General features: G+C 36.2%; 1 protein-coding gene across 2 annotated transcripts in view; it reads right to left on the minus strand.

Annotated features, from left to right (window-relative positions):
- LOC118890838 (MAP3K12 binding inhibitory protein 1) overlaps nt 1–23,334 on the minus strand; it is a 40,856-nt gene that overhangs the window by 13,116 nt on the left and 4,406 nt on the right. For both annotated transcript variants that reach the window (XM_036844166.1, XM_036844165.1), the window contains exons 3-8: nt 21,800–22,024; nt 21,615–21,711; nt 19,048–19,113; nt 18,655–18,807; nt 14,974–15,071; nt 8,991–9,029 (exon numbers count right to left, since the gene is read on the minus strand). In XM_036844166.1, the coding sequence (XP_036700061.1) occupies nt 8,991–9,029; nt 14,974–15,071; nt 18,655–18,807; nt 19,048–19,113; nt 21,615–21,711; nt 21,800–22,024 (678 nt within the window). The remainder of the gene's footprint in view (nt 1–8,990; nt 9,030–14,973; nt 15,072–18,654; nt 18,808–19,047; nt 19,114–21,614; nt 21,712–21,799; nt 22,025–23,334) is intronic.

Here is a 23,334-nt window from a genome sequence, read left to right on the forward strand (position 1 = left end):
TCAACAAAATACTAGCAAACAGAATCCAACAGCACGTTAAAAGGATCATAGACCATGATCAAGTGGGGTTTATCCCAGGAATGCAAGAATTCTTCAATATATGCAAATCAATCAATGTGATAAACCATATTAACCGACTGAAGGATAAAAACCATATGATCATCTCAATAGACACAGAAAAAGCTTTCGACAAAATTCAACACTCATTTATGATAAAAAAACTCTCCAGAAAGTAGGCCTAGAGGGAACTTACCTCAACATAATAAAGGCCATATGTCACAAACCCACAGCCAACATTGTTCTCAATGGTAAAAAACTGAAACCATTTCTACTAAGATCAGGAACAAGACAAGGTTGCCCACTCTCACCACTATTATTCAACATAGTTTTGGAAGTTTTAGCCACAGCAAACAGAGAAGAAAAAGAAATAAAAGGAATCTGAATTGGAAAAGAAGTAAAGCTATCACTGTTTGCAGATGACGTGATACTATACATAGAGAATCCTAAAGATGTTACCAGAAAACTACTAGAGCTAATCAATGAATTCGGTAAAGTAGCAGGATACAAAACTAATGCACAGAAATCTCTTGCATTCCTATACACTAATGATGAAAAATCTGAAAGAGAAATTAAGGAAACACTCCCATTTACCACTGCAACAAAAAGAATAAAACACCTAGGAATAAACCTACCTAGGGAGACAAAAGACATGTATGCAGAAAACTGTAAGACACTGATGAAAGAAATTAAAGATGATACCAACAGATGGAGCAATATACCATGTTCTTGGATTGGAAGAATCAACATTGTGAAAATGACTATACTACCCAAAGCAATCTACAGATTCAGTGTAATCCCTATCAAACTACCAATGGCATTTTTCACAGAACTAGAACAAAAAATTTCACAATTTATATGGAAACACAAAAGACCTCAAATGGCCAAAGCAATCTTGAGAAAGAAAAAACGGAGCCAGAGGAATCAGGCTCCCTGACTTTAGACTATACTACAAAGCTACAGTAATCAAGACAGTATGGTACTGGCACAAAAACAGAAATATAGATCAATGGAACAGGATAGAAAGCCCAGAGATAAACCCACACACATATGGTCACCTTATTTTTGAAAAAGGAGGCAAGAATATACAATGGAGAAAAGACAGCTTCTTCAATAAGTGGTGCTGGGAAAACTGGACAGCTACTTGTAAAAGAATGAAATTAGGACACTGCCTAACACCATACACAAAAATAAACTCAAAATGGGTTAAAGACCTAAATGTAAGGCCAGACACTATCAAACTCTTAGAGGAAAACATAGGCAGAACACTCTATGATATAAATCACAGCAAGATCCTTTTAAACCCACCTCCTAGAGAAATGGAAATAAAAACAAAAATAAACAAATGGGACCTAATGAAACTTAAAAGCTTTTGCACAGCAAAAGAAACCATAAACAAGAGGAAAAGTCAGCTCTCAGAATGGGAGAAAATATTTGCAAATGAAGCAACTGACAATGGATTAATCTCCAAAATTTACAAGCAGCTCATGCAGCTCAATATCAAAAGAACAAACAACCCAATGCAAAAATGGGCGGAAGACCTAAACAGACATTTCTCCAAAGAAGATATACAGATTGCCAACAAATACATGAAAGAATGCTCAACATCATTAATCATTAGAGAAATGCAAATCAAAGCTACAATGAGGTATCACCTCACACCAGTCAGAATGGCCATCATCAAAAAATCTACAAACAATAAATGCTGGAGGGGGTGTGGAGAAAAGGGAACCCTCTTGCACTGTTGGTGGGAATGTAAATTGATACAGCTACTATGGAGAACAGTATGGAGGTTCCTTAGAAAACTAAAAATAGAACTACCATACGACCCAGCAATCCCACTACTGGGCATATACCCTGATAATACCATAATTCAAAAGGAGTCATGTACCACAATGTTCATGGCAGCTCTATTTACAATAGCCAGGACATGGAAGCAACCTAAGTGTCCATCAACAGATGAATGGATAAAGAAGATGTGGCACATATATACAATGGAATATTACTCAGCCATAAAAAGAAATGAAATTGAGTTATTTGTAATGAGGTGAATGAACCTAGTCTGTCATACAGATTGAAGTAAGTCAGAGAAAAACAAATACCGTATGCTAACACATATATATGGAATGAAAAAAAAAATGGTTATGAAGAACCTAGGGGCAGGACAGGAATAAAGATGCAGATATAGAGAATGGACTTGAGGACACAGGGAGGGGGAAGGTTAAGCTGAGACGAAGTGAGAGAGTGGCATGGACTTATATACACTATCAAATGTAAAATAGATAGCTAGTGGGAAGCAGTCACATAGCATAGGGAGATCAGCTCGGTGCTTTGTGACCACCTAGAGAGGTGGGATAGGGAGGGTGGGAGGGAGACGCAAGAGGGAGGAGATATGGGGATATATGTATATGTATAGCTGATTCACTTTGTTATAAAGCAGGGAGGAGATATGGGGATATATGTATATGTATAGCTGATTCACTTTGTTATAAAGCAGAAACTAACACACCATTGTAAAGCACTTATACTCCAATAAAGATGTTAAGATAAAAGAAAAAGAAAAAAGACAGTCTCTTCAGCATGTGGTGCTGGGAAAGCTGGACAGCTACATGTATATCAAGTCACTCCCCCACACCATATAGAAAAGTAAACCGAAAATGGTTTAAAGACCTAATACAGGACATGACACCAATAAAACTCCTGGAAGAAAAACATAGGCAAAACATTTTTCAGCCATAAATCACAGCAATTTCTTAGATCAGTCTCCCAAAGCAAAAGAATAGTAAAAATAAACAAACAAGACCTAATCAAACTTAAAAGCTTTTGCATAGCAAAGGAAATCATCAACACATTAAAAGACAACCAATATATAGTGCAGAGAGAAGACCAGCTCAGAGCATTTGGCTTTGAAGGCCAGCAGGGATGGCTTTTGGGAATCCCACAGGGTTGGGGAAATAAAGACTTCACTCTTAAAGGGCACACACAAAATTTTACATGCTCTAGGACCCAGAGCCGAATCAGTAATTTGACAGGAGCCTGGGTCAGACCAACCTTCTGATCTTTCAGAGTCGTCCAGAGAGACAGAAAGTAGTTGCAGCTCACCCTGGTTACACAGCCACTGGCTGGTGGGCCAGCCATTTTTAGAAGCCCGTTCTAACATGTGCTAGCAAGTGGCATTGTGGAATCCTCCCTCTAGATTATTAGCCCCAGGACCCAGTCCCGTCCTGGCTCAGCAGCCTGTAGGCACCAGTGCTGGGATGCCTCAGGCCAAAGCAACTAACTGGGCCGGGACACAGCCCCACTCACCAGCAGACAGGCTGCCTTAAGACCTCCTGAGCCCATGGCTACCTCTGGACACAGCCCTGGCAACCAGAGGACCCAGGACCCAGCTCCACCCACAAGTGGGCAGGCACCAGTCCCAGAATCCCCTGGGCCCCGGCCCTGCCCTGGAAGCCTGCTGTAACCTCTGAACCAGTCTCACCCACCAAGGGACAGACACCAACCACAAGAAAACCACGGCTCCACAGCCTGCATACCCGGACTGCCTATCAGTAAGCCACACCTTAAACTGGGACCAGCTTGGCCCTGCCCACTAGCAGGCCAACACAAGCTTCAGGATGTCCTGGACGCCACACTTAATTGTGTCAGGAACCAGCCCCACCCACCAGTGATCCGACACTAGCTCTGGGTCGCCTTGGCCACAGAATTAAGACTCCAGGACCTGGCTCTTCCTGCCAGTAGGCCATCAGTAGCTGCAGGACCTGGATTCACCTACCATGTGCGGGCAACAGCCCTGAAGTGTCCTGGACCTTGACTCCAGCCACCAGTGGGCCAAAATTAGCTCCAGGGCTACCTGGGGTTCTGCAGTCAGCCACCTTGTGACCCAGTACCACCAACCTGTGGTTGGCAGCCTCCACACAAAGCAGGGCCTGGCAGCCAACCAGACTAGGGGCCAACCAAACCTACTAGACCACCCACATAGCCAGCCGCAACAGAAGGACCCATGCAGCTCTCATAGGGGGAACCCCTACAGCATATAGCTCAGGTAACAAAAGGCCAATTCTCCATTGTTGGGAACCATAACCAACCACCAGATACATAAAAGTAAAAACAGCAACTTAGGCAACATGAGACCTGAAGGAACATGTTCCAGACAAAAGAACAAGATAAAACCCTGGAAGAAGAACTAAGTGAAGTGGAGACAGGAAATCTACCTGAGAAAGAGTTCAGGGTAGTGATCGTAAATATGACCAAAGAGCTCAGGAGAAGAATGGATGCACAGAGAGAGAAGTTAGAAGTTATTAACAAAGAGTTAGAAAATATAAAGAACAACCACAGAGAGGTGAATACAATATCTGAAATGAAAAATACACTAGAAGGAATCAACAGTAGACTAAATGAAAGAGAGGACTGGATCAGTGAGCTGGAATACAGAGTAGTGGAAATCATTGATGCTGAACAAACAAAAGAAAAACGAATGAAGAAATGAAGACAGCTCAGGAGACCTCTGGGACAACACTGAGCACACTAATGTTTGCATTATAGGGGTCCTAGAAGAAAAGAGAGAAAAGGGCTGAGAACATATTTGAAGACATAATAGCTGAAAACTTCCCTAATCTGGGAAAGGAAACAGACATCCAAGTCTAGGAAGCACAGAGAATCCCACTCAGGATTAACCCAAAGAGGAACACACCAAAACACACTGTAATTAAAATGGCAAAAATTAAAGCTGAAAGTAGCAAGGAAAAGGCAACAAGTTACATACAAGGGAACTCCCATACGGCTATCAGCTGATTTTTCAGCAGAAAGTCTGCACATCAGAAAGGAGTTGCATGATATATTTAAAGAGATAAAAGGGAAAAACCTACAACCAAGAATACTCTACACAGAAACGCTCTTGTTCAGATTTGATGGAGAGATCAAAAGCTTTACAGACAAGCAAAAGCTAAGAGTTCAGCAGCACCAAATAAGCTTTACAAGAAATGTTAAAGGAGTGTCTAGAAGCAAAAACAAAAGGCCACAACTAGAAATGTGAAAATTACAAAAGGAAAAGGCTCATCAATAAAGGGAAACATACAGTAAAGGTAGTAAATCATCCATGCACAAAGATAGTAAGAAGGTTAAAAGACAAAAGTAGTAAAATCATCTAACATCCACAATAAACAATTAAGGGATACACAAAAAAATGAGATGTAACAATATGACATCAAAAACAGTAATCATGAGGGAAAGAGAGGACAAATGCAGGGTTGTTAAAATGCATTTGAAATAAGAGATCAACAACTTAAAACAATCATGTGTGTATATATATATGTATATATATATATAGCCTGCTATATAAAAACCTCATGTTAACCACAAACCAAAAATCTGTAATAGATATATACACAGAGAAGAAAGACAAATCCAAATATAACACTAAAGATAGTCATCAAGTCATAAGAAAAAAAAAAAGCAAACAAAAATTACCTACAAAAAACAATCCCGAAACAATTAACAAAATGTCAACAAGAACATACATATCAATAATTACTTTAAATGTAAATGGACTAAATGCTACAATCAAAAGACAGTGGCTAAATGGATAAAAAGGAAGACCTCTATATATGCTGCCTACAAGAGACTCACTTCAGATCTAAAGACTCACATAGACTGAAAGTGAAAGGATGGGAAAAGGTAGTCCATGCACATGGAAATCAAAAGAAAGCTGGAGTAGCAATATTTATATCATACAAAATAGACTTTAAAATAAAGACTGTTCCAAGAGACAAAGAAGGACATTACATAATGATCAAGGGATCGATCCAAGAAAAAGATGTAACAATTGTAAATACATATGCACCCCAACATAGGAGCACCTAAATACATAAAGCAAATATTAACAGACATAAAGGGAGAAACTGACAGTAACACAATAATACTAGGGGACTTTAACACCCCACTTACATCAGTGGACAGATCACCCAGACAGAAAATCAATAAGGAATCACTGGCCTTAAATGACACATTGGACCAGAAGAACTTATTCATATACAGAGAATATTCCTTCTGAAAGCAGCAGAACACACATTCTTTTTAAGTGCATATGAACAGTCTCCACGATAGATCACAGCTAAGCTACAAAACAAGCCTTGGTAAATTTAAGAAAATTGAAATCATATCAAGTATCTTTTCCAACCACAACACTATGAGACTAGAAATCAACAAACAAACAAAAAAAATCACCTGCAAAAGACACAAACACATGGAGGCTACTAAAAAACCAATATGCTACTAAATAACCAATGGATCACTGAAGAAATCAAAAAGGAAATAAAAAAAAATACCTGCCAACAAATGATAATGAAAATACAACATTCCAAAATCTGTGGAATGCAGCAAAATCAGTTCTAAGAGGGAAATCTATAGCAATACAAGGTTATCTCGGGAAACAACAAAAATCTCAAATAAACAACCTAAACCTTACACCTAAAGCAACTAGAAAAAGAACAAACAAAACCCCAAGTTAGTAGAAGGAAATAAATCATAAAGATCAGAGCAGAAATAAATAAAATAGAAACAAACAAACAATAAATCAATAAAATAGTCATTTCCTTAAAAAAAATCAACAAAATAGGTAAACCTTTAGCTAGACTCATCAAGAGAAAAGAGGGCCCAATTAATAAAATCAGAAATGAAAAAGGAGAAGTTACAGCCAACACTACAGAAATACAAAGACTCATAAGAGACTACTATGAAAAACTATATGCCACAATGGACAAATTCCTAGAAATGTACAATTTCCCAATACTGAACCCAAAAGAAATAGAAAATACCAATATGAACAGACTAATTACCAGCAATGAAATTGAATCAGTAATTTTAAAAATCCCCAACAACAAAAATCCAGGACAAGATGGCCTCAGAAGTGAATTTTACTAAACATTTAGAGAATTAACACCTATCCTTCTTAAACTATTCCAAAAAACTGCAGAGGTTCCGAACTCATTCTACAAGGCCATCATCACCCTGATACCAAAATGAGACAAAGACACTACAAAAAAAAAAAATTACAGGCTAATATCACTGATGAACACAGATACAAAAATCCTGAACAAAATACTGGCAAACCAAATTCAACAATACATTAAAAGGATCATATACCATGATCAAGTGGGATTTATCCCAGAGATGCAAGGATTTGTCAATATCTGCAAATCAATCAATGTGATACACATTAACAAACTGAATAAAAACCATATGAACATCTCAATAGATGCAGAAAAACCTTTTGACAAAATTCAACATCTATTTATGATAAAAGCTCTCCAGAAAGTGGGCATAAAGGGAACATACCTCAACATAATAAAGGTCATATATGACAAACCTGCAACTAACATCATACTCAATGGTGAAAAGCTGAAAGCATTTCCTCTAAGATAAAAGGATGTCCACTCTCACCACTTTTATTCAACATAGTAATATAACTCCTAGTCACAGCAATCAAAAAAAAAAGAAAGAAAGAAAGAAAAGGAGTCCAAAGTGGAAAGGAAGAAGTAAAATTGTCACTGTTTGCAGATGACATGACACTATACACAGAAAATCCTATGGATGCCACCAAAAAACTAGAGCTTATCAATGAATTCGGTAAAGTTGCAGGATACAAAACTAATATACATAAATCTGTTGAATTCTACACATTAACAATGAATTATTAGAAAGAAATTAAGGAAACAATTCCATCAAAAAGAATAAAATACCTAGGAATAAACCTACCTAAGGAGGTAAAAGACTTGTACTTAGAAAACTATAAGACACTGATGAAAGAAACTGAAGACAACAAAGATGGAAAGATATACCGTGTTCATGGATTGAAAGAATTAATATTGTTAAAAAGACCATATTACAAGGCAATCTACAGATTCAATGCAATCCCTATCAAAATACCAATGGCATTTTTCACAGAACTAAAACAAATAATCTTAAAATTTGTATGAAACCATGAAAGACTGAACAGCCAAACAACAGAGCTGGAGAAATCAGGCTCTATGACTTCAGACTGTACTACAAAGCTACAGTAATCAAAACAGTATAGTACTGGCTCAAAAACCAGACACATGGATCAATGGAACAGAATAGAAAGCCCAGAAATAAACCCACACACCTATGGTCAATTAATCTACAACAAGGAGGCAAGATTATACAATGGAGAAAAGACAGCTTCTTCGATAAGCAGTGCTGGGAAAATTGGACAGATACATGTAAAAGAATGAAATTAGGACATTCTCTAACACCATATACAAAAATAAACTCAAAATGTATTAAAGACCTAAATGTAAGACTGGAAACCATACAACTTTTCGAGGAAAACATAGGCGGAACATTCTGATATAAATCATAGCAATAATTTTTTGGATCTGTCTCCTAAAACAAAGGAAATAAAAGCAACAATAAACAAATAAGGCCTTATTAAACTTAAAAGCTTTTGTACAGCAAGGGAAACCATCAACTAAACGAAAAGACCTACTGAATGGGAGAAAATATTTGCAAATGATATGACTGATAAGGGGTTAATATTCAAAATATATAAACAGATCTCACAACTCAACAGCAAAAAACAAACATCCCAATCAAAAAATGGGGCAGAAGGGAAGGGATGAGATTTAAATTACTTGAGCATTTATTATTTTTCAGCATTTTGTAACTGATACTTTCTTCTACAGTTAACATCTGGATAGATTTTAATACTTATTTGGCCCATCTGAGTCATTCCACACCCTTAAAATAAAATTATTTCTCTAATTCAACACATTAATTTATGTTGCTCTTTTTTTTTTTCAGTCCTTGAATCCCAAGATATGATAAAAGTAACCACAGTAGAAACTTTTATTAATAAGAAAGGTATAAAACCAATCAAACTATTTCAGAAACAAAATAAAAATGTAGTAACTTACTTGAGGTGGTTGAACTTTTCTTCTTTTTCCAGAAAAGTTCTAGATTAAAAGTAAAAAAATAATAAGTAATCAATGCTTAGAAAATCTAAACAATTTTCCTTTATAGAATAGTGAACAAAATAAGGAGAACCCTGGCAGAAATAAAGCCCACAAACTCACCTAGCACTATCTGTAACTAATATCTGCCTTTTTCTACTTTGGAAGTTACCCTCCAGAGATGATATTAAAAGTATATAATAGTAACATCACAGCAACATGCTTGTCCCTGACTATACACACTTTCCCATTAATTCCCAGCTTCTAATGAGGCTGAGTGACTGTGGAAAGAGGTGCTCTGTGGATTTCCTACTTAGTTTCCTTTCTTTAACACATTTCTTTCCCAGGATATTGAACAAGTGAAGCAGCAATAGACAGAGGGAAACAGAATTTGGAATACCAGGCAAGGGGGTGAAAACACACACATACACACACACCCTTGATTGACTATAATGGACACGGTGGTTGTCTAAGTGAGCAGCTGTCTACTGCTCCTCTATGTGACTCAGAGGAATACTGATTCCACCCCACTGGTCTTGTCAGTGACCAAAATGGTCATGGGCCCAATTCTGGCCAATAACTAAGGAGAGTCAGCTGGGGATTAGGGGGAGAACTTCTGGAAAAAACTTCCTCACTTCTAAGAGAAAGGCCTCAAAGGAGGCAGTTCTTCTGGACACTGCTGTTATCTGGCTAGGACACCAGAAAGCACTGTAGCTATCTTGCCATCTGCCTGGGGAAAGAGCCAACACCAAGCAGAGCTGAGAGGGGAAAGAGCTCAGTTCTTTGACAATCATGATTTAGCACAGTAAATCAATTTACCCTGAAGATTGCATTACTGCTGAACTTCACATTTTATAAGATTATTTCCATACTGTTAGAACCAGTTTGAGTATAAACTTCTATTATTTGAAGCTGATAACATTCTCACCAACACACTGCTGTGTGTTTTTTAAACCCTGACCTAATGAATTATTTCTAGACTTTGTTCTTAGTTTCACAGAACCACAAGCTCTTGAATGGCAAATTAGTATATTAGTACATCTGACAAAGAAACTATCAACATAGGTGGCAAAATTTTCTCTTTAACATTTGTGACCACTGAGATTTAGAAGAGAAGGTAAAAATTCTGATTTTCCTTTGTGTCCAAAGCTATTTTCAAAGAATACTGAGGTATGCCTCTTATCAGTAGTTTATAATAAGTGGGAAATCAGTTAAGTGTTGGAATTATTAAATATGGGGAAGAAAGTGCCTATATAAACATGCTCCTTCCTGTGCCAAACTGAGCTGGATACCTGTGGTGGGGCCTATGGGCAGGTAAGGGCTTAATGTTTAATTTGGTCACTACTCAGTCACCTACCTTCCCACAAGGTGGTTTTTTACACCCTGATGAAAATATACTTCCCCTTGTTTTCCTAACAGCTCAATCTGTAAAATATGGACAGTTTCCATGTCATTGAGCAATCAGATTATTAATATATCATGAAACCAAAGTGAGAAGTATCAGAACAAGGACATTAGTGGTTCAATGACTTAAAAACAGTAAAATGCAGCCTTTGGGGGCTTATTTTACGTCTGAGCAGAATATTTCAACAAGCTGAACACTTAGAAACATATCTGTTGTGGATACACTGGACCAGCTTTAACATTTGTTCTGTTTGGGTACAAGGAAATCTCAATGTAAAAGGCAGAAATTTTAACAAGTCTCAGGTAAATATTTGAGAGCACAACACACTAAACAGCTGAACAGAGATAATTAAAAATTGTCTCTACTCTCCCACTATTTTAACTTAGCAGGTAATTTATAGCTACATTTATAATGCCTGTGTCCCAAAGAGAAGGTGATTAAACACATACATGAGGTTCAGAAAACCCATGCTCTAAGAAAACTCAGTGGTAAGGAGGCCTTTTTCATGACCAACCCCCTTTCTTACTTCTAATCAGTTTTAAAGGGTAACCGATTGCTAAGGGTTACAGGTGGAGTGCCTTAAATGTTTCTTCCCTTCTAGTCCCACTGCCCTGATTCAGACCTTCATTTCTCCCTGGTATGGACAATGACATGTTTCCTAAACTACTTTCTTTGACTTCAAACCCTCTCCAACTCACAACTTCACAATGTCACCAGACAGAAACCCATTCTAGGCTTCTTTCGCAAAAACTTAACTGTGCCCCAATGACACTGGAATTACAAACAGGTTAATGTGACCTTCAAGGCCCTCCAAAACGTGTTTGCAATTTAATTTTCCAGCCAGACCCACTTGTTCACCTCATGCTACAGGCCCACCATGACCTTCCCGTGTAAACGGCCTGCATGCATGAAGCTGACGTGGCCTTCAGGGCTCCTTTCTCCCCACGCTTCCCTTTAGAACCGGGACTTAACCATTACAGACTAGAGTTAAGATTCCACCTAGTCAGTGCTTTGGAACAAAGTTAACATACTTTAAAAGTCCAATAATTAACTATCAGCCAGGTCCTATCCATTCATTCGCACATTTATTCCATGCCTACTACACTCTGTGTTCAAAGATGAACAAGACACAGTTCCTGCCCTTCAGAGGCTGAAAATATAGTGTGAAAAATAGATGTGTAAACATATAATTATAAGTGATAAGTGCTATAAAATGAACAAAGTGCTGTGGAAATATACCTGTGAAGAACATTACACTTACTGTTTTCAAGGGTCATAATTTAAAATCAGTAAGTAATTCTCTGGAAAGACTCATAAAATTGTATCTTTTAAATGGTCTGTTAAGCAATGCCCTTAAAATTTTTAAAACATTACCACATTCAAATTTTTCCATGTTGAATGTGATGGGTAAAGATCTTTAGAACTACTACATTCAAACGTGCAACAAATACTAACTTTGTTGTAATTCGTGCTTTACATATATAAACTTTTTTTTGGAGTTTTATGTCTGTTTCATAAATGAAAAGAACTTTACATAATCTAGTTTTGTTTTTAGGAACCAAATACAATTTATATCTTTTTTCTGTTAATGTTTCCCTTTTCATATGCTGTGCTTCAAGGTTACCCAAGATAATCTCTATCCCACTGTGTTTAGAATTCATCTACATGTGAACCTGGATTAGACACATTTCAGTTAAAAACTTTTCATAAATTCAATTTCTAACAAAAGTTCAATCCTTAGGAAATTTAATGGGCTCAATTTTCCCTTACTTTCTAACTTTAGAAACTACATATCTAGTCTTTTCCGTAGACTTCTGAGGAATAGATACATAAAACTATGCAATTGCCATACGTGTACTCCCAGCAAGAGGAAGGTAAGAGCGGTGAATAATGTGCTATGTCATCTGCAGGGTGTGTGTTCATCTCCTCTCACGCGCAAGGACAACCCTAGAGCTGGCTCCATTCTGAGCGAGAAGCGCAGCTCCTAGAGATGGCACATTCATCTGTTATGGAAGGGTGGGTATGAAATCTTTGCCTTTGGGTCTGTACCATACATATTCATAGGCCTTATGGACAGAGTCAATCTGCATGTTTAAACCATGTCAGTGTTTTGTGCTTGTTGCTCAGTATTAATTTGGGTATGTCATTTCCGATACTAATCCAGAAGTGATCCTTCTAATCAAATATAGATTGTTTAATATATTTGGAAATATTCTTTTAAAGCACTAGTTTTGTTACAGATATGACAACCCAACACATCCATGCCAATCCTGTTTACATTTATCACACTTCCTGCCCCTGAAGTTAGTTTCAGACCTTAGGCCTCTGACAGTCTCAGTGTTCTTACCAATTCTATGTTCTCACCTCTACACTGTCTCTCCCAATTATCTCAAGTGTAAGTCCTACATCTTGAAAAGCTTATCTGATATTTCTATGTGCATATCCTGCTATGACTCTAAGTTCACATTTCACCCAAAAATCTCTCTCTCCAGATTTTATTTCTACCAATGATGGTATCATTTCTCCAACCAGAAACTGGACTCATTCTTGCTCCATGTCTCTTTCCATATCCAATCAATTATCAATATTTGCCAACTTTTCTTTCCTACTGTCTATGGCACTAATCCTTTCTATTCTCACTCTTATGTCCTTGTTTCAGGATCTCAGTTCACATCTAAACTAGTATAATACTGTCTCCTTATTTTCAGTCTCTCCCTTTTCATATATTTCCCAGAACAGTAATAGATAAATCTTCTAGATATCACTTGCACAAGTCACTTCCCTGCTCAAATGATTTCAATAGCATTTAAACTTTAAACTTCTGGGGACAGCATTTAAGGTCCTCTACAATCTATTTCTACCTCCTTAATCAAACATTCTAAACATTCTATCCTGTGTAAAATGGATCCCCCAAAATAAGATTATGATTTAAAGGGCTTGTTCTTTTGTTAACTAAATTTAGTAATAGGTGTATGTTAAGCTTTTAAAATCAGAATCAGAGAGAAAAGATAAATGATGGGGCAAGATCTCACCTGAGGCATCTAATACTACGATACTCTCCTGTAAGATCAGTTCTATTGTTAACAAGAATTATATTAACAAGGTATGAAATTGAACTAGAAAAAATAACCTTCCTAGGGATTTCTTAATGAAGGCAGCTTGAATGGGAAAAACTTATGGTATATTGTTGTAGGAAAAGGCATACAATCTCTATGAAGTTTTCTAGGAAGATACAAAGAATAATCCTAAAAGTGGAAGGACCTTTGTAATTATGTAAAACAACCAACAAATCTTCTAAAATTAAAGAAGATATATTGTAATTGTATGACTTATCCATGTTTATACAGCTACTTCATAGATGGTTTCTGAAATTAAATAAATGCTAATATTTACTGAGGTTTTACCATGTGCTAGACAGCAGGCTAGGTGCTTGACTGGTATTATCTCATTTAATCCTTGCTTCAGCCCTCAGTACTTTAATAGACATCATTTTATATTTGAGGGAAGTAAATCACTAAAAGTCTCTAAATTATTGAGCTTTAAGATTCACTGCTCACTTTGGTTATTCAACTTGCCTTCTTCATGTGGAAATATTCCTTCTTTTGTACCTTACTCTAATACCAATTTGAAACTGGAAAGATTGCTGTTATTCCTAAAATAACTCTAAGTGCATTTTCACCAGTGACTTATAATGATCCATGCTAACTGAGCTATCTTACATAGTATTTCAGAAACAGGAGTTTCAGTAAATTTTATTAAAAATTTAGTAAATTTAAAAATTTTGTTCACTTTTACTTTAGTTCTTTCTAATATGGCATTGTTTTAAAACAAACAAACACTAAGCCCCAGAAAAGGCAGGTGTTATGTATAATCACCCCAGCAGACTGAGGAAATTAACACAAGGAGCTCAGGATGGCTTGTCTGAAACATGCTGATATAACAAAGAAGATGCTTATCAGCACAAATTGTTTTTTACTGTCCTTGGTAAAAGGGATAAGAATGAATGAATAAATAAATGCTAGAATTGAGAAATTAAACAAATATAGACTAGTCTTTCAGAAAGTCTAGTGGTTAGGGTAAAGAAAAAGGTAGGGTGGTAGATTGAGGTGTGTGTTTGTTTCGTATGGGGGGAAATGTGAACGTGTATGAGCTGAGGGAAGGAGTCTGTGGAGAGTGAGAGATTAAAGAGACAGAAGGGACAACAGAGAACAAGGTCCCAGAGGGAGTCTTTGTTTTACAAGATAGCAAGTTCAGAATGACAGGACTCACCACTATTCAGGCTGATGTATTATGCCATAAAAATGGCTTAAGTTTGAGAATTTGGGTAATGTACCATAAACGTAACCCTTTAAAAAAAATTGAGTCCATAATACAATATTCAAAATCACAATCTTTAAAGAACTAGGTAACTCTTTACTCAGAACTATGTTCATTCATCACTGAACTATTAAAACAGTGTTTTGCACCCAGCAGATCGATGAGTGAATTATGTGATAATGAATCCTAAAATAACATTTATTTCTTACAGACACTTATACTTACTACAGATTGAAAATATTCAGGAGAGATGCCTTCCAATTCAAGGATTCTGTCCTCAAGTTTTTTAATTCTCTGATAAATGTCTCTTGGCACCGGACCACCTAAATACATTAAAAAAATTCTGAGGTACTGTGGATAATTCTTTCTTCTTACAATTTTTATTCGTAAAATACCATGCAAAGACACTTATGCAAAAGAATGGGAATTATTTAAACTTCAGAAAATAAGTTAATAAGAGTAAGACAGAATGAAATCTTTAGCAAACAATTTTCATAATATACTCTATGGGATATATTATTATACTACACTTCTCCCCAAGCCCCATTTATGCTTCCTATGTTGATAGGCATTTTGTTTTATGTTAAATTCATTTTACAAGACATTGAATAGTTCCTGTATAGAACAACTTGTATCTCTGATAGACTTTGACAGTTACTTAGGAGGAGGAAAATGCATAGTGACAACTGACAATTCAATTCAGTGGTTGTAACATGTCATATCATTTTCTTCAATTTATACTTCTCCTTACATGCCATATTTTCTCCTTTAACCCAGAAGAACATTTAAAAGGAGCTTTACCGTAATTTTTTTTAACATCTTTATTGGAGTATAATTGCTTTACAATGTTGTGTGGTTTCTGCTGTGTAACAAAATGAATCAGCTATACGTATACATATATCCCCATATCCCCTCCCTCTTGCGTCTCCCTCCCACCTTCCCTATCCCACCCCTGTAGGTGGTCACAAAGCACCGAGCTGATCTCCCTGTGCTATGTGGCTGCTTCCCACTAGCTATCTATTTTACATTTGGTAGTGTATATATGTCCATGCCACTCTCTCACTTCGTCCCAGCTTACCTTTCCCCCTCCCCATGTCCTCAAGTCCATTCTCTATGTCTGCGTCTTTATTCCTGTCCTGCCCCTAGGTTCATCAGAACCTTTTTTTTTTTTTTTTAGATTCCGTATATATGTGTTAGCATACGGTATTTGTTTTTCTCTTTCTGACTTACTTCACTCTGTATGACAGACTCTAGGTCCATCCACCTCACTACAAATAACTCAATTTCATTTCTTTTTATGGCTAATATTCCATTGTATATATGTGCCACATCTTCTTTATCCATTCATCTGTCGATGGACACTTAGGTTGCTTCCGTGTCCTGGCTATTGTAAATAGTGCTGCCATGAACATTGTGGTACATGTCTCTTTTTGAATTATGGTATTCTCAGGGTATATGCCCAGTAGTGGGATTGCTGGGTCATATGGTAGAAAGGATGCTCAACATCACTAATCATTAGAGAAATGCAAATCAAAACTGCAATGAGGTATCACCTCACACCAGTCAGAATGGCCATCATCAAAAAATCTACAAACAATAAATGTTGGAGAGGGTATGGAGAAAAGGGAACCCTCTTGCACTGTTGGTGGGAATGTAAATTGATACAGCCACTATGGAAAAGAGTATGGGGTTTCCTTTAAAATACCATAATTCTTAACTAACAAACTGTCTAGGCAGGGGTATGGTAAAATTAAGGTTACTCAAATTTCAAGATTATGATTATATCCCAAATCCTTCCATTTCTTAGCACCTCCAATGCAAACATTCTGGTCTAGACCACCATCATCTCTCCCTGGATTATCACAACCTCCAAACTGGTCTTCTTGTTTCTGCCTTGCACACATAAAGTCTGTTCGCAACGCAGCTGCCAGCAATACTTTTAAAATGTAATTCAGATAGTGTTAGTTCTCTGCTCAAAACCTTCCAACACCTTCGCATTTCACTCAGATTAAAACTCAAAGCCTTTACAATAGTCTACAAGATCCTATACAATTTGGACATTCTCCCCACATTCATACCATTTCAGCCATTTTTCTGTTATTCAACCAGGCCAAGTACTCTTACAACTTTAGCACTTGTGATTCTCTCTACCTCTGTATTCACAAGGCTTGCACTTGCCAACTTCAGGTCTTGGCTCAAAAGTTACCATATCAGTAAGGCCTTCTCTGACCACACTTTAAAAAATACCAGTACTACCACCTCCCCCTACCTAGCACTCCCTCCCTATCTTTTTTCCCTTATTTTTCTCCAAACCATTACTACCCCCTGACATTCTGTATATTTTGCTTATTTACTGCCTGTTTCTCCACTCTAATGTAAGTTCTTAGAGGGCAGAATTTTATGTTTTGTTCATTGGGTATGGCTGTGCAGGTTGTACACTGCACAAACCTAGGAAGCATCAGTTCATAGACTGAACAGGTGCTCAATATTTACTGAATGAACAAATACATGATTAAAGAATCATTATGCAATTAAAGAATATGGGTAAATTTTCATATCAAAAGTATCAACTTGTTAAATATAAAAACTCTAGAAATATGGGGGGTTTTTTTTGAGAATTTTTAAATTTTAGGATCTTGGTTGTTCTTGCTTTCGAATAAAGTAAAATGAATAACTTACTCATCTCACTTTGCTCTTGCTGCTCCCTTTACCTACAACATCCTCCACCTCACCTCCCTACCTTTCAAGAACCATTTCAAGCTTCACTGGGTCAACAAATCACTGCCTGAATCTCTTCACATGGAGGCTCCTTGTGCCCCACCATACCCTTCCCTCACAGCCCCTTTAACATCCCCCTTTGCTATTAATCTTTCTCCCAAACAGATTATAAAGTCCTTGACGCCAGGAACTGTGACTACATCTCAGTATCCCTCCTGTCTAAAACAGTGCTTGGTGTATAGTAGGCATTCAACAGATACTTTTCAAAATTAACTACTTGATACCATTAGATTTAATCAACCAGTCAATCCTGTTATACCGTTTGTATTGTAAATGCATCTAGTTCTGAGAAAGGGAATTAATTTTAATGCTAATCTCTTACTATCCTCAAAGATTTACTCATTCTCTTATCATCTTCTCCCTCCATCCACAAATACACCAGATAGACTGGACTCAGAAATTCCCTGAACCATATTTTATGCCTCTGTGCTTTTTGCAGATATTTAGAAGACAGAATCAACAGGATCTGGTGACTAAATCGGGAGGGAGACTGAGGCTTTGCAGCCAGTAAAGATCTAAGTTTGATTTCTAGTTGCCACTTACTACCTTGGGCATGCTGCTTGAGCTCTCAAAACTTCAGTTCGTTTATCTGACAATGATTACAGCACCAACATCTCACAAGGGTACTGTTAAATAGTGAGTTGATAGATGTATAATATTTTCAGAGTGACTGGCACTTAGTATTTAGTCAGTCACTTAATAAATGTTAGTCCCCAATGGCACTCATTTATTTATATGCTTATCCTCACTGGAAGATCTTAAAGGGCTAGGGTTACACTTATTAATACTTTTTACCAGCACAGTGGGGGATACGAATGAGAGATGGTCATGGTTAAGTTATGAAATTGATGGCAGGAAAAAAACTACACTAGTTTTCAGCTATGACTTTAATAAACTGAGAGCGTCAGGATATTGTTGAGAAGTGTAAGAGGAGGAAGAAGAGCGTAAACACATGAACTGTAAATTCCTTGAGAGCAGGGACTATGCTTTCTTCATTTTCGTACCAATCAGAACAATGTTTTTTGTACATGACAGCTGCTCAATGAAAACTTGGTGACTAAGTGAATCGGAATTTCTTTAACCACTTGCAAAGATACATTACAGGACACTGCCCAGCACTCTGCTTACCTGTCTGCAATCGCAAGTGAGCCTCAATGTTTTGCAGTCGTTCTTCTACAGCCTGATTACCACAATCGCGGAGCATGCTGTTAGGTTTATGACCTGACCCTTGAATTCCTTCAGGTCTAGTCTGTGGTCCATATGTATTCACAACTCTAGAAACTAAATTAAGAAACTTTTGAGCCTATTAAATTTACATTTCAAAAATCAGAAAGTCTCTCTCCTTAACAGTACTTTATGTTCTTTTCATAACCACAAACCCAAGTACAAAGAAAGGCAAGAGTTTTTGATTTGTTTTAAAATAAATAAAATTTAGATAGGAAAGTGATTTCTATTCCATTTTGCTTATAATCTAGAATAAGCTTCTGCCAGTGATGAAGATATTATATAATGGATACTTACCTTTTACATGACTTTTAAACCCAGGGTAAGGAGTAAAAACAGCATCGGTTCTTGCACAACTATTTTCTAAGGAGAGTTTAGATGAGTATAAGTTTAAATATATTCTTAACTTCAAATGTATGATATTTTGATAACCCTTCAGTAATGCATATTAACATATTACTCATAATCAGAGAATATCATTTTAAATAACAGTAATTAAATTACTATCATGCACAGGATAAAATTTAGTGATCTTTACTCTCTAAAACGTATATCTAATGGTCTCTAATTTCCAGATTTATATATAGAAAAGTCCTCAACATTTGGTGGGATAATCTAATTTTTAATGAATACCAATATCCCTAAAAACCATCTGGGCCTTTGGAGAAAATAATTTATATATTATAGAGAGTTAAAATTTCTAAGCTAAAGTGACATTATTCACTTTATTTCAACATAGAAATAAACAAAACTCAGTATTTTTACTAAAATATCTTTTTAAAAAATACAGCGTTTTTGATATTACTTACTGATCAAATTAGTGAACATCTAATATAAAGTATTATGCATTTAACACATTTTTATTTCAGAACGCCACACAAAAATGACCTTGAAACCTACAACACACACTTTTATACTTTTCCTAGATTTCCAGTGCTCATCTAAAAAAAAAAATCCCTAATCACAAAAGCTATCTATCTCTTTCCAGACTGCCCCTTTCAAAAAACGCAATTTTAAGAATGATACCATGTGAAATTTTGTTCCAAATTTTTTCTAAGCTGAAAAGTATAGTTTCTTTCAAGTTATACATCAACAAATAAATCATAAACCAAGGGAGAAAGTTGGAATGATATTAACATAATATATAAACATTTGAAATATTATAAAATAATCTTTAAAATGACATTAAGTAAAACCATGCATTGCAGTAAATTTCCTAAAAAACTCCCCTTAATTATTTTATAATAAAAATGGATGGTAAAAGAGATACTGAAGGAAAATTCTTTTTTTCCCTAGGGAATTTGATTTTTTTAAAAACCCATTGTTTATGTTTTGGTCAATTGAGAGGTATTAAAAGGAACACACTAACACGTTACAATACATCTGAATTTTTTCAGTCTAAGTTTCCTTAAGATAGTTCTGCTGACACATCAAACTGTGTGAATAAAATTCCAAACCCACTTATCTTTTAAATATAGACACTAGACAGAGTCATTTTCTTTTCTTCTTTTTGAAACACCTGAAAATATGTTTAAAGGGCCATCACCTCTCCATTCTCCTTCTACCATTTCATGGGGCTAAGGGTTAAAAAGAAGAAGCTATCATCCATTCCAGAGCTATATTCCAAATATATAGATTAACTGACCCATTAGAGAAAAATTCAGCAGGGTGTGAAGACAGTGAATGTATGCGTGCTAGTCACTCTCCACAGCAATTCTTCCCAACACTGTTTGGAGCCAGCAAGGGATTGAATGGGCTAAGGAATCCTGCTGAGCATTTCAATTCTTGTCAATTTCTATCCCCTGGTGGTTTATAATAATAGAGTTAGCAGGGAGAACAGAGGAATAACATTAGTGACACATGTGCTTGCTCCTTCAACAAACGCTTTCTCATGGGTAGCTTGCAGTTGGATTGTAGTACCTGAGATTTTGCCACTGCTGCACCTGTTCTGAAAAGCTAACAGTAAAATATACCAAATCTAGAGATACGTATGTATAATGTTAATAGTAGAAAAGGCTGCATTTAGGACCCACCTTGAGCCTGTATTATTTCATTATTAAGAGAATCAGTGTACGAATGTGATACGAGTCAATTCTAGGTTCATCTGACAATTGTGTTCATAATAATTAGACACGAGATATTAGAGGCAACAAGAAAAATGTTCATTCCAATTAGAAACTCTTCTCCATAATTTTTTCTAAGAACTACTTGTTCTGATTATTACTATGATGCCTGACTATGATCCACACTAGTGCTTTGCAATTTTGTATTCTGCAGCATACCTGCAGATCTGTAAATATACTATAACATCATGTGGAGAGGAAAGGAGAATCTGATGAAAAACAGCAAATGTATGCACTATGAGAGAAAGGAAAAAAGCATAAGACACCATAGTCTTGATGACAAATTGGTTTTATCGTGACATAAAACATTTCAAACAGCTAAGGAGTAGTGAGAAAACTGCTCCCTCTTGAGGAGTATTAACTTTACTAAGTTCACTTCATGTATTAATATCATAATTTCATAAATACCTTTAGAGACTTGAAATTTATATAGCTTAGACCTTCTTACTAGTGAGACTGAGACACCCTGCCACCCACACTTTATCTTCATTTCCTGAAGGAACTTTAAAACAATCTTTACACGTGTGGTAAACATTTGCCTTTTTACGTTAGCATTTATTTGACTTTTGGATAACCAAGATGAAAACCATTTTGTATTATTAAACAGAAGGAAATACTGCTGTCTTAGTTTCCAAATAAACCTGTGAAATAATTAAACTGTGTTCTTAATGTTATTCATTTTAAAAAACAAATGAAAGATCATTAAAATCCCACAAAAATTAACTTCTTCTAGGTAGTTACCTTGATTACAATCAATAACATTGCAAAATTCCCTGACGTTGTTTTCATTGATTTCAGCTTGCTTTCTTTCAATAAATGCAGATATTCGTCTGTCAATCTACAAACAATAAGCATGTGTGTCTTAATTCAAACATAGTAAGATTTAAAAAAATATTCCACCCACCCCCCAAAACCCAACTTCTTACTTCTGCTTTTCCAGCCTTTATTTGAACTACTTCTGGATCAAAATGGATCTGTGTCTTTTTCACATCTCCCAAATCACAATCTTTGTGCTTTTCTTCCTCCTGTAGGTCGCCAATGGGAAATTTGGCATTTACTTCATTCTTGTTCCCTGTTTCTGTTTTTCCTATTTCTTCAACAACAGTTGTATTCTCCTCTTTAATCAGAGGCTGAAGTTTTGCTAAAAAAGGCTGAGAACACAATTCCATCTGCTGAGGTTCAAACTGATCAAAATTAATCACATATTTACCATATTTATATAAATTTCTGCTAAGTAAAGGCAATATTCAATATCAATTAACTAAATTTAAAAGGTTGGCACATCATACATAGATCTGAGCACATGTAAGTGTTTGTGCTGTTCTCTGCTATTGTGACCAATATCATTTGCTATAAATCTGTTTAAAAAAAAAAAAAGGAAAGAAAAGAAGAAAAAGAAAACCTGAGGAAATTTAAAATTTTCTTTGAGGGAATCATTCTGTCACTCATCTTTTATTTTGTGCCAAATCAAAGCCTCAGCCTCTGGCACCAATGCCACTTAATTAACATGTCATTCAAATGCCTCCTCAGAATACTAAGGCTTAGTATTTTTCCTCCTTAACACGAGAGCCAGTGCTCTCACTCAGCAAAGCCCTGCATTATCACTATATCACTGGAGATTCTCCACTTGAAACTGCAGTTGGCCGAAGTAAATGAGAGAGCATAGACATGAAATATATAGGTGTTACGCTGAGTGAACACTCAAGCTTCTCCTGACAGGGCAAGATATCTTCTTGGGTCATGAAATTAAATTTTTAAAAAGAAAACGAACAAGAGCCATAGCTGAAAAAAGGTAGATGCCTATCACCATACTAGAGGGGGAAAAAACCCTGTTGTATGATGTAAATTATACTACCCATTCCCCCCGCCCAGACCCATCCACAATTAGGCCTCAATTGAGTCCTATAGCTCATTGCTTCCGCCCTTTAAAACTAGGGTTAACTATTACTTTTAACATGAAACAGAGTTAAAATTTCCCATAAAGTCACTGAATAGAGGACTGAAAATTAAATGTCTACTCCATTAATCAAAACACACCAACACTTGTCAGTGTTCCAATTATTTTTTCATACCTACAATTTTGCTTCCATTATTTGCTATACCAGATACTCTTCTGAATCCTTGTAACATAAGTAAACTGACCAATCCAAACCTTTTTGACACTTCGTATTTTATACTTTGATTAGAGATAAACTGCAAACTTGCATCAATTATAACTGCAAAGATGTTCAATTGGAAACTAGCAAGGTCATAATACTGTTCAGTTATTGAACTGAAATATTAAAAAATATAACAATACTATTATAAATAAACAATTCAGTGTTGACTTAATATAAAGGATGAATTATTTCAAACTCAAGAAAAAAATGATAAAATAGTGACTGGCTACTACTTACTAACATGAGACATTAATGTCACAGAAATTACTTTCTTTTTAAAAACTATGCTGAAACTGTTTAAT

Source organism: Balaenoptera musculus, chromosome 2 (assembly GCF_009873245.2).
Source record: "Balaenoptera musculus isolate JJ_BM4_2016_0621 chromosome 2, mBalMus1.pri.v3, whole genome shotgun sequence".
NCBI lineage: Eukaryota > Metazoa > Chordata > Mammalia > Artiodactyla > Balaenopteridae > Balaenoptera > Balaenoptera musculus.